The sequence below is a fragment of the Urocitellus parryii genome, chromosome 8, assembly GCF_045843805.1.
Source record: "Urocitellus parryii isolate mUroPar1 chromosome 8, mUroPar1.hap1, whole genome shotgun sequence".
NCBI classification, from domain to species: domain Eukaryota; kingdom Metazoa; phylum Chordata; class Mammalia; order Rodentia; family Sciuridae; genus Urocitellus; species Urocitellus parryii.
Genome location: NC_135538.1, coordinates 51,208,738 through 51,227,585, shown reverse-complemented (window position 1 = coordinate 51,227,585; position 18,848 = coordinate 51,208,738). Strand labels below are relative to the sequence as shown.

General features: G+C 35.2%; 1 protein-coding gene across 2 annotated transcripts in view; it reads right to left on the bottom strand.

Annotated features, from left to right (window-relative positions):
- Positions 1-4,891: 4,891 nt before the first annotated feature.
- Rev3l (REV3 like, DNA directed polymerase zeta catalytic subunit) overlaps positions 4,892-18,848 on the bottom strand; it is a 169,370-nt gene continuing 155,413 nt past the window's right edge. For both annotated transcript variants that reach the window (XM_026395080.2, XM_077802059.1), the window contains exons 29-32: positions 17,505-17,695; positions 16,668-16,914; positions 14,822-15,031; positions 4,892-5,974 (exon numbers count right to left, since the gene is read on the bottom strand). In XM_026395080.2, coding sequence (XP_026250865.2) covers positions 5,834-5,974; positions 14,822-15,031; positions 16,668-16,914; positions 17,505-17,695 — 789 coding nt within the window. In that variant the 3' untranslated portion in view covers positions 4,892-5,833. The remainder of the gene's footprint in view (positions 5,975-14,821; positions 15,032-16,667; positions 16,915-17,504; positions 17,696-18,848) is intronic.

Here is an 18,848-nt window from a genome sequence, read left to right as displayed (position 1 = left end):
GCCCTATTTGTTCACTTACTTAAAATAAGCATAGTGATAAAAGAGTTCAATGCTTCTAGGTTGGAGCAGATTTAGATGTACAGCTCTTTCCTTACCTTCTCTATGAGTCTTAGGAAAAGATAGTTTAAAAATAGCAAAGTTGAGGCTGAGAGAAACTAAATGTCTACACTCTCCTCATCTAAACAGTTAAGTAAATGATACCTCCAGGTATCCTTGACTGCCACCATCTCTGCTTTAAATAACCTGAGTTTACAGTTGTGTACTCTGCTCAGGGAAGGGACCCTCTTTGCCTCATACCAGGGACTCTGGGCAAAGCCTGGCCTTTTCTGGCTCCTCCTAGAAAGCCTTAGCACTGGGCAATCTATGAAGTATAATGGAGTGTGTGATATACAAGGGTTCCCAGGCTTTCCATGAGGAAGTGGGCTCAGCTTATCATTGAACTCCTACTTAGTTTTCATGGATTTGATTGGATATGAAGGTGGACCTAGTGGTCAAGTTCTGACCTCACCACTCACTGCCAGAGGCCCCATGGTGCCAAAGATGGGACTGTAGACTGTGGTTCAAAAGGACAGAGCTGGGAATTGGCTGGGCCCTTCTGCTACCTCTCTCTGGAAAGAATATTGGTTTGGAAATGTCATTTACACACACACACATATTATATATATATCAAGCACAAAATAAATGTTGTTTTTATTATTTATTATTATTGTTTTGTAGGCCAAAAGGGGTAAAATGCCAGAGAATAGGGAATTTGAACTAGAAGATAATTCTGTTTTAGTAAGAGACCATCTACAAAAGGGAAATACTAAAATTTTTTATAATTATTATGTCTGGGAAGATGAGATGTGACACTTTTCACTAGCTGATGAAGTTATGGATGGTAAAGATACTTTAGTTGCTCTGGGAAGTCAGTAAAATGTGTGGCTGGGAGCTCCCTGCTCAGGCACTTTGCAAAGTTTGGACCCCCTCAGATCCCTCAACTGGAGTCCATTGGCAATGGAAAATTGAGATTGAAAGATCACACATTTTTTTAAAAGTGGGTAATGTATGCATGTAATAATAAAACCCAACAGATAAAGGTGAATTAAAAAGTAATCTTATTTCTCTCTCTCTCATCTCCAAGCCCCAGCAATGGAGGCAACTACTATTATTTTTTTGTGTATCTTCTAGACATACCTGTGCATATGCAAAAAATTATGTGTCCTCTGCTTTGTTTTTAGATTAAAAAAATGTATACATCGATTGTGTACATATTTTCAAAATACGTATGTATACCTTTTGGAATGATTAGAACTGATGTGCATTTAACTCGGCTTTATATATTTTTCAGTGCTGGGGATCAAATTGTCTTCTAGTATACTAAGTGAGCATTCAGCTTTACTTTTCAGCATAGATTATTAGAATCTGAATGAAAGAGGCATGTAGTTTTTTAAAAAGTAATATTTTATTTAGATATAATTCCTAAGATATCATCCCGAAGCTTCTCTTTAACCATATTCTTGACCTATCCAAAGTACCCATATATCATAATGTATATATAAAGTTTCAGTTATATAGGGGCTTGAAATATGGAATGATGTAGTTATAGGTAGGAGGAAGAGCCAAAAAAATGCATGTGAGCCAGTTCCTGCTTTGCTGTAATAGTTAACTCTGTACACAGAATGCCATCATCTGGGAGTCTTTCCTCGAGCACCAATGAGTCGTTAATCCTATTTTTAGATGGAGGCATAGGCTTAGTTGCTTTTTTCTCTGTAGTCTTACAGTCAATGGAAATAGAGCTTGAATTAAAATATAAGTTTTTATGACTCCAAAGCTCATGCTATTTTCACAAAACTATTCTACCTCTTTATTGAAGGTAGCCGTATGTAAACTGACTTCTTGACTAAGGTTGGTAATTCAAATCTCTCATTTATAGGTGACCCACTTTAATCAGGTTTCAACCACCACCAGTCTAGAAAACTGCTCTAGACCCAGTGACAACTCTGGGTACTAGACCTGGGAGACATTTTTAATTCTCTAACTCACCATTCATTTATGTAGCAATAATTTGAGTGACTTCCACTTGCCAGGCAGTGTGGTTGTGTTGGGGAACAAATTCTGATCTCTGTCTTCATAATTTTGGAGTCTGTTGAGAAGAATGACATCAAATGTTGGCAAAGTAATCCACTCTCACTTATCATGAGTCAGAGCAGCCAGCACTTAGCAGCTAGGTACAATGACACATACCTGTAATCTATTCAAGAAGCTGAGGCAGGAAGATCTCAAGTTCGAGGCCAGCCTGGGTGAATTAAAAAGGAAAAAAAAAAAAAAGAGCTGGGAATAAAGAACAGAGATAGAGTGCCCTTGGCACTGTCCAATCCTTCCCACCCAAGCAAAGTCAGCACAGGGTGATACGGGAGCTTACACCTGCTTTTAGGCCTTTTGCACCTTGATAAAAAGGGTGGGTTAGAAGGCCTTACACACTTCCAGTGACTCCCCCTATTGTCAGTACTGTACCTCATCATGTTCAAGGTCATCAAGATTTGTGTATCTCTGATTCTCTTTAAGGCTGGAGTCAACTGTGTCTGGGAGCAGCAAGTGTGGTCACTCTAATATGTGGAGTCAGTATGGCCTGTGTTCCTTTTATTTAAACATTTCCCTCCTAGGGCCTTGCTACTCTAAGGTCTTCCTTGAATTCTCTAATAATGATCAGTTCTGGCTCTTTCTCATTTCTGGGCTCCTCTAACAGAGAAGGAGGTAAAAAACATCTTTACTCCATAATTTTGAAACCAATATTAATTTTACTGGTTTCTCTCCCAAGTGAAATATTTGTAGACAGGAGATTACTTTGGTATTTCTTTCCAGATAAGCAAAATGCCAGGCACATCTCAGTAAATGACTGAATACTTAAGATTTGTTTCAGTGGCTCTGGAGGCTGAGGCAGGAGGATCTCAAGTTCAAAGCCAGCCTGAGCAACGGCAAAGTGCTAAGTAAGTCAGTGAGACTCACTCTCTCTAAATAAAATACAAAATAGGGCTGGGGATATGGTTCAGTGATTGAGTGCCCCTGAGTTCAATCCCCGGCACCCCCACCCCTGCCAAAAATAAAAAAGATTTGTTAACTATAGTATTTTGCCTTCACCACATTTCCATTCACAAAGCTGTATTAGGTAACCAGGGGCACGTGATGTCCTCAGTTTTCAAAGAATGTGAATATTTTTAAACCAAATGATTGTTTTTCAAATCAAATTTTTTTTTTCCAAAGGGCTGTATTCTTATTAAGGTTCCTTAATCTACCCCATTCTTTCCCTGAAATTTTCTTCTTTCCCTCCATCAAAAGGTGGTGGGATCAGTACGACAGGTAAAGATTCCTGGGTAATAAAAAGGTATTTTGATTTAAAAATGCCTTTGTCTTCCTGATAACATTCTCTTCTTCCCAAACATACAAAGAAATCTGATGGTGCGAATCTGAGAGTACCTCTAATAAGATATTTTGCTTTGTAAGTCACTCTTAGGCATTGGCAAAGTCCTGAAATAAATCTGAGTGAGGGTGAGGAAATGAGAGAAAAGCTATGGATTGGTGGTATGTCTTGTGATTTCATCCTTGGATACCAAATGCCAGACATAATCCATGACTGTTTTCCTATACGAAGGTGTTTAAGCAGAACTGGGGCATTAATGGTACTGGATTTTATTGCCTATTATAAAACCCAAGTGGGTAGAGGTAACAATTCTCCTCATATCTGGAGAAGAGGTAAGGCATGATGGGGATAACAATAAGTAGAGGTGTATGTGCTATCTTTTGAGAGGTACACGGCTAAGAGTGATCTGAAATATCCATCCTAAAAATAACGATTTGTGTACTGCCCCCTTTCCCTACTCTTCCCTCTGTTGATGGCTAGGATTCTGTTTGCTTTATAAAATCAAATATGTAAAGAAATGGTATTTTGAAATTCCGAAGTCAATTAAAAAACTTTTCAAGGGTCGTAAATAAATATTCTTATGGTTCAGCTGTTATGAAATGAAGGGGAAAAAAGGGGAGAAAATAGAAAGATTAAGACTATACAGCTACAATATATGTTAGTGTAAAATACAGTTCTGGAGCCAGGTGCAATTGTTCCCAAGATGAGAAAGAGATGGTGTAAGTGGAAGTTCTGACAGTACAGAATTAACAAGTAGAGAAAGCTTTATAAGTGTCCACCTACACGTGAGTTATGAAAATCATAATTCTAAGGACTGTGCTCAGTTTCCCATACAAAAACAACAAAGATCCTCAGAAATGAGGATTTATTAATGTTTTAACAGGTTTTGAGAGATACATGTTTAAAAGCATGATTTGTATCTCTTTGATTTCATACTTACCATGGAATTCTCAGAAAACGAAATCATACCAGACATTGGACATACACATTGCATTTCTGATGAGTAAGCAAATGAGCAACGTATGTTAAGAACTTTTTTTTCCTATTGGAAAAAACTGGCATATGTTAGAAATTGGCATTAAAACTCTTAAAAAGTTAATAATGTAGTTTTTGCTTTCCATCAGCAAAGTTCTGGCCTCAAAATTAAATCATTGTGTCCAAATGAAGTAAACCCTGAAGATCTACCAACCAGTACATGCTTTTCTAAAAGGGCAAGTGCTAAATTTTTCCTAGACTGTTCAATCAGGATCTATGAAAGATATTGTCTATGCTTATGTAATCAAAATAGATTCTACTTCATGTATAACTGAAAAGAACAACAACAAAAAAATTACATGTCTAGCAAAAAAAAAAAAAGAATGAGTTTCATTTACCTCATTAAAATTCAGGAAAGCATAGGGTAATATATGTGACTGATAATTTCATTTATAGCAAGATAAAAACCACACTTCCATATTTCATATTTTATTCAATTTTAATATGGTTTCCATTATTAACTCTTAAAACAATGATTTCCAGTTTAAAAAAACAATGCACTGACCACATAATTCCTTTTTCATTTTATACAGTTATTACAAATATTCTAAATACACATTTTGTGTTCAAGATGGTGGCAAATAAGATTAACTGTACAGTACATAAGAAAAGAAAATATTTTAAGCATATTTAGAAGCAATAGAAATGTCTATACAAAACAAGCAAAAATGGAATAAAATTTTTTATTTTTAAAGTATTGCAACAGGCCCACAGGTTTGTAACAAAAATGTCTTTGCACAGTTCCTCACAATGCCCCATTAATAGCTAAAGCAAGACAGCGGTTTTTAGAAAATGATGTTTCAAAATGCTACACATGGTACTATTGTTTGCACAGTCTGATCAAAATAACAAATCTACTTTGAGTCAAGCAAAACCTAGAGGAAATATACCAAACAACTTCAAAATCATTTGTATAAAATTCATTGCACATTATTTTACTCAGTTGTTTGAAAAGTAAAAAAGTGTATTTACAAAATATTTTGCAGTCAAAATTATAAAGTGAATGGATATCTCTAACACGTCTTGATACAGACAGTTCAAGGAAAACACACAAATGGTTTTTCTTTGAGAGGCTTTCAGTGTTCCTTCCACAGGGAAGTAAACATGATCTACTCAAATGCTTTATAAGATGGTACACATACTGGAGCAAATCCAACACCTGCATTATAAAACAATGTTAAAAAGGTGAAAGAATGAGGAATTTGTACATTGTAAGAAGTGAGCTATTTAGAGATCAACACGTAATTTTTAATTCAGTTAGCATAAAAGTCTTCATAGTCTTCAGATAACAGAAAATGAACATCCTTGACTTGATGGAAGTTGAGAAAGCACCATGCACAACAGTATAGTGGTAAACACTGAACAGAATAGCACCTGGAATTCTGTGATACTGACAATTTAAAACTGGTCTAGTAATTGCCGAAGATATGGTGCCTTGGATAATTCTCTATTTACTCGGGAGAGTTTGAAAAGTACTGGGCAGTTCAGAGAAACACATGGGATATGTCGGTCAAAGGAACTTGTACAGTTCTTGCATATCTGAAAGCATAAGAGAAATACATAAAACAATAGGGAAATTTCTATGTATATTTGTAAATACCAAATTTTTATAATCCCTCCTTTCTGACCCACCACAGATTACTAGCAAATGTAAAACATGTAATACATTACAGAAAGCTTATTAGTTTTTCTCTCTCAGAAGCCTAGCCTACCCTATGGGTGAGACATTTCTACAGGATATTATTTCATAAAAAACAGAACACAAAATTCTCTTATGAATTCATTTAATTCCTGAGATCATGTTTCATTTAATATAATTCTATTATATTAAAAAACATGTAGATTGGCAACATCCAGCAAAATGGCTGACTAGAGGTAGCTGGTGCCCCTTCCCTCTCACAAAGAACAAAAAAACTGTTCAACAGAGTGTTGGACTGCAAACAGTAGAGTATGGTGGGCATGTGGCAGAGATGCAGAAAAACATGGAGACTCAAGATGGCTTATATAAAGAAGGGAACAAAGAACCTTTCATTTACCACCCCATCTCCCTCATAGAGAACAGTATGGACCTTCCCAACATGGAGAAAAGATAAAAAGGAGGTGCCCACAGTTCCTGTAGGCTTCTAACCTAGTTTAGAGAGTTTCTAGGGAGTTCACAGTACTGAAGAAATCCAGTTCACTTAGGCCCTTCTCATCCAAACTGCTGCTGCACAGGGCAATCTTAAGACCAGACCCACATGTTTCCAGCTGTGGAAAGATTTGGGTGGCCAGTTCCTGCAGCTCTGTGCACTCCACTTAAGTTAGAGGTATGGTCCTGTCTGCCTCAGGGAAATAGCTGGGTGACTCACACTTGCCCACAGACTACAGAGCCTGGAACCATCACCAAATCTGCCTGGCCTAGGAGAGCTGCATGCCTACACGTGGATCAGACTCAAAAACCCCTACAGCCTAGGCTCCTGAGATACTTTCAGGCATTACTAATACTGATTATGGCTAAGAAAGCTATATGGAGACTACAAATACCATACCCATCCAGAAGCAAAGTCAACCTAACCTATTGGACTGAGCCTACATCCTAGGGTGCACCTCCAGGAGAAAGTCTTTCACTATTAAACCACTACACAAAATTAGCAGAGTTTCACCAGATATATAAATATCAAGATAGGGACAAAAGAAGTATGAAAAAGCAAGCTAATAAAACACCTCCAAAAGAACACAACAGTTCTCCACTAACAGACCCCCAAAGAACAGCAGTAATTCTACAAAATGCCTGAAAAGGAAAAGAAAACTCAGCAGATTGCAAGAGAAAACAGATAATTCAATGAAATTATAAAATCAGTAAATGACGTGAAAGAGATATTTACTAGGGAAAGAGATCACATAAAAGGACCAAACAGAAATAAATCTTGGAGCTGAACTGAAATTAAGAAAAAAAAATACAATCAAGAGCTTCAAAAACAAACAAGAGCAAGCAGAAGAATTTCTTAACTTGAAGATGGATCTTATGAAATAAGTCAGGGGGATGAGGAGGAGTGGGATTGGGAAAGGAGGAAGAGGGAAAGGTGGAGGAAGCCTAGGAAACTTATGGAACACAATTAAGCAAACAAATATTTGCATTTTAAGTACTGCAAGACAAAAGAGATGGAAAAAGGCATTCAAACACTATTTAATAAAGACATAAAAGCTCAAAACTTCCTAAATCTTGGGAGCGTAGAGATCCAGGAAGTTCAAAAGTCCACAAATAGATTTAACCCAAAAGGGTCCTCCCCAAGGCATACTATAGACGAATCATCCAAACTTAGAAACAGAAAATATAAGAGCAGCAAAAAGGATAGAGTCACACATCCTGATTAGACTAAGTAGATTTCTCAGTAGGAACTTTACATACCAGAAGAGAATGGGATGGTATGTTCCAAGTCCTGAAAGAAAAAACTTTTCCAACTGAGAATACTAGACCCAGCAAAGCTATCCTTCAGAAATGAAGTCTTTCTCAGACAAATAAAAGCTGAGAGAATTCATTACCACCAGACCAACCTAACAAGAAGTACTTAAGGAAGTCCTACATCTAGAAGTGAAAAGATAGCGTAAATACATAAAAGTATAGAGCTCACTAGTAAAACAGAAAAGAGAGAAAATAATATCCTCAGTAGAAAAACCACCAAACCACAAAGACAATGAGAGGAAGAAAGGAATAAAGAATATACAGAACAACCCCAAAACAATAAACAAAATGATAAGAGTAAGTTCTTACCTATCAATAATAGCCTTGAATGTAAATGAATTGAATGCTCCAATTAAAAGATATAGACTTACTGGATAAAAAACAAGACTCAACTATATGTTGCCTAAAAGAAATTCACTTCACTGATAAAGATGCACAGACTGAAAGTGAAGGGATGGAAAAAGATAATTCATACCAATGGGAACAAAGAATGACCATAAGTAATTATACTTATCAGATTAAACAGATATTAAACAAAAAACTATAAAAAGAGGCAATGAAAGTCATTATTAAAGCAATCAAACAGGTATAACAATTACAAATATATATGTAACCAATACTGGAGTATACAAAGGCATAGACTCTAATATAATAGTTGCAGACTTTAGTACCCAATTTTCACCAATGGACCAAAAAAAGAAAAATTGTACTTAAACTATACTATATAGACCAAATGCATCTAACAGACATTTAAAGAACATTTCATCCAAGAGCTAAAGAATATATTTATCTCATTGGCACACTGAACATTGTCCAGGACTGATCACATGTCAGGCCACAAAGCAAATCTTGACAAATTGAAAAACCAAAATCATGTATCTTTTCTGATCACAATAGAATAAAACTATAAATCAAGAAGAACTTTAGAAATACATGGAAATTAAATAACATATTCCTGAAAAACTTATGGGTCAATTAAGAAATCAAAAGTGAAAAGTTTCTTAAAAATAAAAACACAACATATCAAAACTTAAGGCAAGTGGGAAAAAAAGCTGAAAGCATTTCTTCTAGGATATGGAACAAGACAAGGATGTCCACTTTCACCATTCTTATTCAACATAATACTGTTCATCGTAGAGCAATTAGGGAATGAGATAAGGGCACTGGAAATTGGAAAGATGTCCCTTTTGGTAGATGGCATGATCTTAAATACAAACAAATCTAAAGACTCCATGAAAAAACTGTTAGAACTGATAAATAAATTCAGTAAAGATGCAGGATTAAAAAAAAAATCCACAGCATTTCTACATACCAATAATAAACTTGGAAATCAAGATGGTAATTGTATTCACAATAGCTACAAAAATAAAACCAAAATACAAACACTTCCACTCTTCAATAAATTTAAAGAAGTGAAAGATCTCTATAATAAAAATTATAAAACACTGAAGAAATTAAAGATGACAAAACAAATGAAAAAAATCTCATATTCATGTGCTGGAAGAATTGGTTAAAATGCCCATAACTACCTAAAGCAATCTACATATTCAATGTAACCCCCCCCAATACCAATGATATTCTTCACAGAAATTGAAAAAACACTCCTAAAAATCACATAGAACCACGAAAGACCCCAAATAGCTAAAGCAATCCTGAGCAAAAAGAAAAAACTGGAGGCATCACAATGCTTGAATACAAAGGTAAAGTAACCAAAAAAGCATGGTACGGGCATAAAAACTGACACACAGACCAATGGGACAGAATAGAGAATCCAGAAATAAATCTATGTACTTACAGCCGACTGATTTTCAACAAAGGTGCCAAGAACATACATTGGAGAATTGATAGTCTCTTCAATAAATGTTGCTGGGAAAACTGGATATCCATATGCAGAATGACTCATGTCTCACCATATACAAAAATCACCTCAAAAATGGATCAAAGACCTAAATGTCAGACCTGAAACTAGGAAACTACTAGAAGAAAACACTTCAAAGACATCAGTATGGGCATTTTTTTTGGGGGGGGATAATACTTCAAAAGCATGGGCAACAAAAGCAATAATAGACAAATGTGATTATATCAAACTAAGAAGCTTCTGTACAGCAAAGGAAACAATCAACAGAATGAAGAGACAATCAGTAGAATGGGAGAAAATATTAGCAAACTATCTGACAAGGAATTGAGATCCAGAATACAGAAGGAACTCCAAAACTTAAGAGCAAAACCCACAAATAACCTGATTAAAAGACAGGCAACAGACCTAAATAGACATTTCTCAAATGAAGACATACAAATGGCCAACAGGCATATGAAAAAAAAGATTAACATTATTAACCATCAAGGAAATGCAAATCAAAACCACAGTGAAATATTTCTTTCCCCAATTACAATAGCTATTATTAAAAACAAAAAAATAACGAATCCTGGAGAGGAAGCAGAGAAAGGGGAGCTCTCATACACTTTGGGTGGGAATGTAAATTAATATAGCCACAATGGAAAGTAGTATGGAGGTTCCTTAAAAAACTAGAAAATAAAACTGTCTTATGACCCAGCAATTCCATAACTGGGTATATATCCAAAGGACATGAAATCACTATAGCAAAGAGACACCTACTACCACGTTTATTATAGCACTATTTACAATAGCCAAGATATAGAATCAACTGAGGTGCTCATTAACAGATGAATGGAAAAAGAAAATGTATATGTACATGGAATATTATTCAGCCATAAAAAGGAAATCCTGTCATTTGCAGCAATGTGGATGGGATAGGAGAACATCATGTTAAGCAAAATAAACCAGGCACAGAAAGACAAATACTGCGTATTTTCATTAGCATGGAGAAGCTAAAAATGCTGATCGCATAGAAGCAAGGAGTAGAATAGTGGTCATGAGAGGATAGGAAGGGGAGGGGGACAAAGAGGTTGCATAACAGGTATCAAATTATAGTTAGAGGAGGAATCAGTTCTTTAACACATTAGGGTGATGAACAAGTTACCATGTATCTCAAAGTAGCTAGAGGAGAGGTGTTTGAAAGTTCCCAACATAAAGAAAGGCTGATTTCATCATCACACATTGTATCCATGTGTTGATTATACTGTACTACATAAATATGTACATTATGTGTTAATTAAGAAAAAATCCACACAATATACTACTCAACTACCAAAGAATGTTTCTTAAGTGAAGTATAAACACCCCCCAAATTGTACAGACCTGTCTTTTATCCATTTTCTTATTTCAGGAGACACTAAATGAAAAAGTCAAATCATGTGAATTTTAAAGTAGTCTAGACCAGTAGTTGTTCGCCCTGGCTAACAATGAACTTAAAAGAACTTAAAAATATTAACTAATGACTGAGCCTCACTCCATAACAATGAATTAGAATCTCTGGGCAGGGAAACCTAAAAAGCCATATTTTTCTAGGCTTTTTGTCATTCTGATATACAATTTTAAGGAAAAAATATATCATGGTGCAACCTTTTTAAAAAAGAAGCATTATCATGTTTTATATGATGATCAGATTTTATAATATTTAAAGTCTCAAGTTACGTATACAGTTAAAAAGATTATAAAATGTGAAAAATACCAAAAAGGAAAAAGAATACTAGTGGGAACTCTTAAGGGTCAAGAAAATAAAATATATTCAAATAATTAAAAAGAAAAAAAAAAAGGAAACCTAAGCTGGCGGGTGGTATACATCTGTAGTCCTAACTCCTTGGGAGGCTAAGGTAAGAGAATAAATGCCTTGGACTGAGGAATTCAAGGCCAGCTGGAATACATACCAAGACCCCATTTCACAAAACAGGGGAATTTAAATAGCAGCAAATCTTTTAGAATGTGTTTTAGGAGAGAAAATTTAAATATGCTATAATGAATTCTCTGATATTTATTAAAGGGGTTCTAATTAGCGATGGCTCACAGAGCAATGAATTTTTGTTTCTTGACCCATTATTTTCTAGTCAACTGATGAGCACATTTTTCTGAATATGCTGGTTGGTGTATGTGATATTAAGTTGTTATTGATATAAACCAACTTCTCAGAAACATGTTAGTATGCTCTATGGAGACTGAGTAGGCTATTCTTCTAGGAAGCCTTTCACTGTATTAGATCTCTGCCAAAAAACTCAAGTCTATTCCCTCATATAGAATTTCTATACTATAGTTGTATGTACTATGGCTACACTAAGGTGCTGGCATAAACTGATAAATATTTAAGAACTTTCTGTGTTTGTCTGATAAATAATCCAGGATAGAATTACTCTACTAAATTTAACTCAAATGTTTAGTTTCAAGACCCTTTACTGGTTGATTTAAATCCTGAGCATTATAGCTTGATTCAGGCTTATACTTAAAACTTTAAATAACACAACCTGGACATACATGTTTTAGCTCAGAAGAAGGCACACATTAAAAAAAGTATTTCCTTTAATTTTTATAGATTCATTCTTTCTATTATTCTTTGGCCTTATTTTCCCCCTCAAAATCTTTAGATGCTTAATGCATTTATTTTCATGACTATTATTAAAAATGTTTAAAGGTGGTAATTTTTCTGAGATCTACTATGGCTATCTAGAATCTGATAGGTAGTGTTTTCATTATATACCCAGTGACTTCAGTAATTGTACTGACTAGAATCACAAAACTAGTTTTTAACAGGAAGTGTTAAAGTTTTCAAGTGGAGAAATCATTTTGATTTCTGAGTTTATAATTAATTGCTAGTTTTATAGCATTGTGTTGATAAAAATAACATTTCTTTCTTTTTTCCCCCCCTTTTTTTTATGGTGCTGGGGAGTGAACCCAGGGTCTTGTGCATGCAAGGCAAGCACTCTACCAACTGAGCTATATCCCCAGCTCCCTAAAAAATGCCAGTTCTAATATTTCAACTTTTGAAGTTTATTTAGTCTTTAAAAAAATTTTAATTGAGATGTACCTCTCTTTTCCCTTTCCTGCCCCCTCAACCCCTTGTTTAGTCTTTCCTTACACTAAGATATAGTCAACTTAAAAATATTCTATAAAAGTGCTGTATAATTTTGAGTTACAGAGTTCCATATATAATCATAGGATTGCCTATGATGTTGTTTAGATCTTCCATAGTTTTGTTTATTTGTGATCACTTGGTTGGTCTTGAACTGAGAAAGATGTTATCAAAATCTATTGTTAATGTTTCTGTTTCTTATTACATATTCCATAATTTCTGATTTATGAAAATTTCTACATATTAATGTGTGAAACTACTGTTTTTAAAAAATACCTAAAGTTTTAATGTAGTGTGAAAGATGACAGCATCATTTCTTTAAACTGTATTTTTATAAGAAACAAGAACTAATAGTGAAAGGTAATTGTTCGGTGATTGTCTCTGAGGGCAGAAGATAAAAAGGTCCAGGAAGAGAACACTCAAGAGTGTGACCTCTGTAGAGGTCTGAAGTTCCTGCTCTGTTAGTGCATCACGCTAGGATCCAACAAGGGAATTTTCTGAGTGGGTTGCTGCTATAGGACAGCAGCCTACAAAATAAACAGAAGCTAGGAGTACCCAGTGGCTTCAGTAATTGTATTGAATAGAATCATAAAACTAGTACAAAATGGTTGAAAATTGTTTGGTAATAACTGCAGCGATATATTGCTTCTTTAATTAGGCATTAAGCAGAAAATTGTTTATTTGTTCTATAATTATTTTCAGACCACCACAGGGGCTAGAATCTCACAGTGGCACAGCTAGTTCAACAGTGAGAGAAGGCAGGGCTTCTGTCCCCACTGACTCATTTGCTGTTACTGAAGACAGACACATACATAATTATAGTAAAGCAGAGGAGGTTATGGCAAGAACCTACTGTAGGGAAGGCTTTATCTGGTCTAGGTGTTTAAACTGATTCCTCTCTGATGATTAGCAGGGGATAAGAAAAACATTCCTGGCAGAGGGAAAAGGGTGTTTAAAGGCCAGAAGGTGGAAGAGATTAAGATATATCATCAATCTAACAAAAGTTCAGTATAAAAGAGGTAGAGGGTAGAGTATGACAGGGAAAATGACAAGAACTGGTGACAGAAGTAGCAGGAAAGGTCAGAATGGAGGAAGACTTATAAATAAAGCTAAAGACTTTTAATTTTACCCAGAGAGGGGGCAATGTGGGGAGGTGAGGGGAAAGAGAAACACACAAACAAGTTTTGTTTGGATTTTATTTTCAAGAGATATTTTTTGTTTATTTCTGTTAGAATCCCCAAATTTGAAATTTTATTAATTCTCATCTTTGCATTTTGTGGCTTAATCCCAGTTCACTCACTCAGCAGTGTAACATGCAAATTACTCAACCTCTCTGTGTCAGTTTTATTCATCTAGAAGAGTGCTTAGAACAATCTCTGGCAGGAAAACTCAGTTATGTTAATTATTTATTTTAATATAAATGTTCTGTCTGGACTCTCCGAATTATAAACTTTCCAAGTTTATTAGCAATTTTCTAAGATTACTGGATTATTATAAGAAAGGCAAGCGTTGACAGAGTAACTGAAACTTTTCTTATTATTGCTTTAATACTATTATGAAAGAAACTGGGTGGATGGCCATTGTAGTTCTAGGCTTTAATAAGCACAATACACTATTCCATCAAGAACAAAAATAAATTATAAAACAAACTAAATCATTCTTTTAAAATATTTTTTTTTTAGTTGTCAATGGACCTTTATTTTATTTATTTACATGCAGTGCTCAGAACTAAATCCAGTGCGTCACACATGCTAGGCAAGTGTTCTGCCACTGAGCCAGAACCCCAGCCCAACAAACTAATTCATTTTTAATAGTTTAGTTTAATGATATGAACTAGATTGAGAAGTATATCATTTACTTTTTATTCTAGTTTCATATCTCATACTATAATTCAAGAGTTAATGGTATTTCCCAGAAGAATCAGATTGCTTGGAATTCTGTGTCCAGTGAATAAGGCCATACCTTTACAAGTTGCTCCTGTTGGCGTTCCAGCTCTCGGATTTCTTGGTTGAGGATGACGGCAACATGCTGAGGTTGGCTCCGACATTTACTACAGATGCCGTGCTGAGTCAGGTCATCACAAACAGGACAATGTAAAGTAGTGAAATATTGTGAAATAGTGCCTTTCCGCCCTTCAGGTTCACTTCTAGAAGAGGTGGTGGCTTTCTGGATCTACAATATCATCAGTTCAGAAATAAGTCTGAGCCAGCTTCACAGCAGACCTGCTATTCTCACTAATTACAGATATACTCAGGCATTATTTTATTCACTTATTCATTCAACAAATGCTGAGTAGCTACCATATGCCAGGTGCTATCCTGGACACTGGGGTTAGAGAAATTAACAAACCTACACTGTCATGGAGCTTACATCTTTTTTTCTTTTTTGATACCAGGGATTGAACTCAAGGGCTTTTAACCACTGAGCCACACCCCCAGCCCCTTTTTATACTTTACTTTGAGACAGGGTCTCACTAAGTTGTTTAAGTCTTCGCTGAGTTGCTGAACTTTGAACTTGAGATATTCCTGCCTCAGCCTCCTGAGCCACTGGGTTTATAGGCGTGTGCCACTGCACCCAGTAGAGCTTACATCTTCATATCAAATACATTGTTTTTTCCACTGGGGAAAAAAATTAGTCTCCAGCCACTCAGTTTTTTTGGTGATATACACAAATGTACAAGATTATATTTATACAGGGCACTGGAGATCATAGAGGACAATGGAAAAGATCCAAATTGAGAGTGGATTTGTTTCATGCTGCACATAGAAACAAACAAAATGGAAGAGTAAAACAACGTGTTGGGCAGTAGGGTCCAAAGCTGAAGCAAAAGTAAACCTGGAGCGTTTCAAATTTAATAAAACACAAGTCACCTAAGAATTCTTCATTTAAAGTTAATACTGGTTTCAGAGGTCTCTTTACAATAAAATAATATCATACCCTTCGCATATTTTCCTGGCATCTTATAAATTACTTGCATAAATTATCAGATTAGATTCTTACATATGCTATTGATTTCACATTCTTGCTGGTGATAAAATGAAAAACTGTAACAACAACAAAAAATCAGTTTCCTGGCTCAGGGCCAGGGGTGTAGCATTATAGATGTAAGTCAGCACAAACTCTCAGAAACACAGATTCAAACTCAGTTTCCCAAGTTATACTTTCCCTTTCCTTTAAAAGTGTTTACTAAGAAGTAAATATAATACTATCTGCCTTCCATAGTCTGAGATGATAGCAAATGATCAAGTAGATATGAAGTGAATTCTTACCAACAGATAAAAAAATACTACTGTCCAGGAAAATATGTCCCAGATTCTTCTTACAGACTCACATATCACTCCTTCATGTTTCTATTGAGTAAACTAAGTCAGAAGAATGAAGCAAAGCTCCTTGTGCTGAGATTCCACTCTACATATTTTACTTTAGTGTAATGCTATTTTAACATTTCTTTCTTCTGGATTATTCAGGACTATGTCTAGATACTATATCCTATACATCTTTTAATATCTATTTTGAATTAATTTTTGTTTTTTATTATTAGTTGGTTTGCTCTGCATTATTTTGTGATTAAATGATTACCACTGAAATTCTTGAGGAATAATTTTTGATACTTCTGTAATTTGGGCAATCTGATAGAAGTTAGGAATGTATTTAATGAGAATTTAAAAAATTTTTCTTTTCGGAAACCAGAAAGGTACGGCATCTTTACCAGGTTAGGATCTATCTGCTTTGCCTCTTAAAGCACATAAATAAAATCTTGAAAATGTGAAGCGAAGTAGTTATAGCATGTACTATTTAGTAAACTTACTCTTGGTAATTCATGATACCAGCTGAAGACATCAATACCAATAAGTGAGAAGATTCTTGCCAGGGGTGGAAGGATTTGCTTGGTGATATAGTAAATGGCATTCAGTCTCAGAGTTGGATCCTGTAGGACTTCTGCTGGGCGCCTTACCAGCTGAATAAGTGGTACTCCAGGGGTCCCATAAATAATGACGTATGGCACTCGCTCCCCAACTCGAGGCTCAGAGCGCCGGTCATAAGTGAGCATTTTTCTATTCAAATTCAAATAAAATACACACTCAAAGACTGTCATATAAGGTATGTGTCTAGCACATTAAGTTAGAATGAAGCAACAAAACCAAGAGAAATCTACAAGATGTACTTTTAAATTATGAGTTACTACTTCTTTGAGAACTTTGCTGTGGATGTCTAAAGGGGCTTATTTTGTACATCATTGCTACCTGGAAAATAATATGATTCTAAGAATAAACTATCATAAACCTAACAATGAAAAATTAAGAGAAAATTTAGCTAAACAATTTGATTCCAGAATGATTCTATATAAATGCTTTGATAGATCAATATTAAGGACTGCCTAGTGATTTTCACATGGGAAAAACAAATATATTGGATCACAATTTACTGCATTTAGTTTCCTAAGGAAAGCCCAGAAGAAAAGTTCTTCAGATATTACAAAATGTAAGGGAGCATAGGTGAGGCTTCATGCAGTAAGGTGGAGAAACAACTGTCTGTGCCTGTGCCTGTAGATTAGATGTCTTTTCATTTACTCTAAGCCTGTGACAACTCCCTCCAGGAATATACTGGCTAGTACCAGGGGCTGTGATACTGTGTCCATCATTACCTTGTAAGTTCAAGGGCTGGCACACAAGCTCCAGGTTTATAAGAAAAACTTCCTCTGTATTCCTTGGCAAAGATAAAATCTTGTATGCTGGCCTTTCCTTCCAGAAGCTTTATACATTGTCGCTGAACATACTGTTTAATTAGACTTATATCTCTTGTTTCAAATAGCAGCTTCAGGGAACGCTCGAGTATCTTAAAATAAAAGAGATATGCATGTGAATATACAATATCCCCCAGAATCTTCATCACTGCTGTTATAATTTCATTATAAAACTACTGGGATAACTACTGATCTACTTAAATAACTTCACAGTGATTGGATAATCAAAATTATCAGAAATTAGAAAATATTTTGGAAACTTTCTATAGCTTGCTATTTCTAAAAACAGAATATAATATAGTTTGAGAAAAATCATGTTGGAATGATATCCAGAAGAAAAACTGGCTATGTGATGAGGATTTAAATTTTTCTTAAATAGAGAACTCTAGGTATAAGAAACTGGACATGATCTTATATACAGATTTTTATTTCTTACAGATAGGACAAAAATAAATTTAAATATCACCAAGCAGTCAATTAAGAATCAGCCTTTTCTGTGGATACCAAACAATTATGAAGGGGTCTTAATCAAGATCACTCTAGAACATTTTGGCAATTGAAGGTTGTGCTCTACATAGGCACATAAGAGCAGAAGAGAAATCTATTCCAACATATGCAAAAAACCCAACATAGGGACACAGATATATGAAAAAACAAGGTAACAGGGCATCTCCTAAAGTTCACAGTTAACCAGCAACTGACATACCAAATATTGAAGTGGATGAAGTGTCAGATAAAAAATCCAGAAAAAAAGAATAACTAAAAATAATCAATGAATTCCAAGAGAACACAGAAAAATAACTGAGTGAACTGAGGAAGTAAGTACGGGATTATGCATGAGAAATTCAAGAAGGATATAGAAATATTCAAAAAGACACAAACAGAAACCTTGAAACTGAAATACACAGTAAATCAAATAAAATGTTCAGATGAAAGTCTCAGTAGACCAAGCTGAAGACAGAATTTCAGAGCTAGAAGTCAAAGTGGCCATCCTTGAACTTTCAGACAGCATTAAGGAAAAGAAGAATGTATCCAAGAACTCTGGGACAACATTCAGAGACCAAATTTAAGAATCATTGGAACTGAGGAGGGTTGTGAGATGCAGGTAAATGGAATGGATAACCTCTTCAGGCAAATAATAACAGAAAAATTTCCAAACCCTGAGAATGACATGGACATACATACACAGGAGGTATGCAGAACCCCAAATAGATAAAATCAAGAAAGACCTTCTCCATGACACAT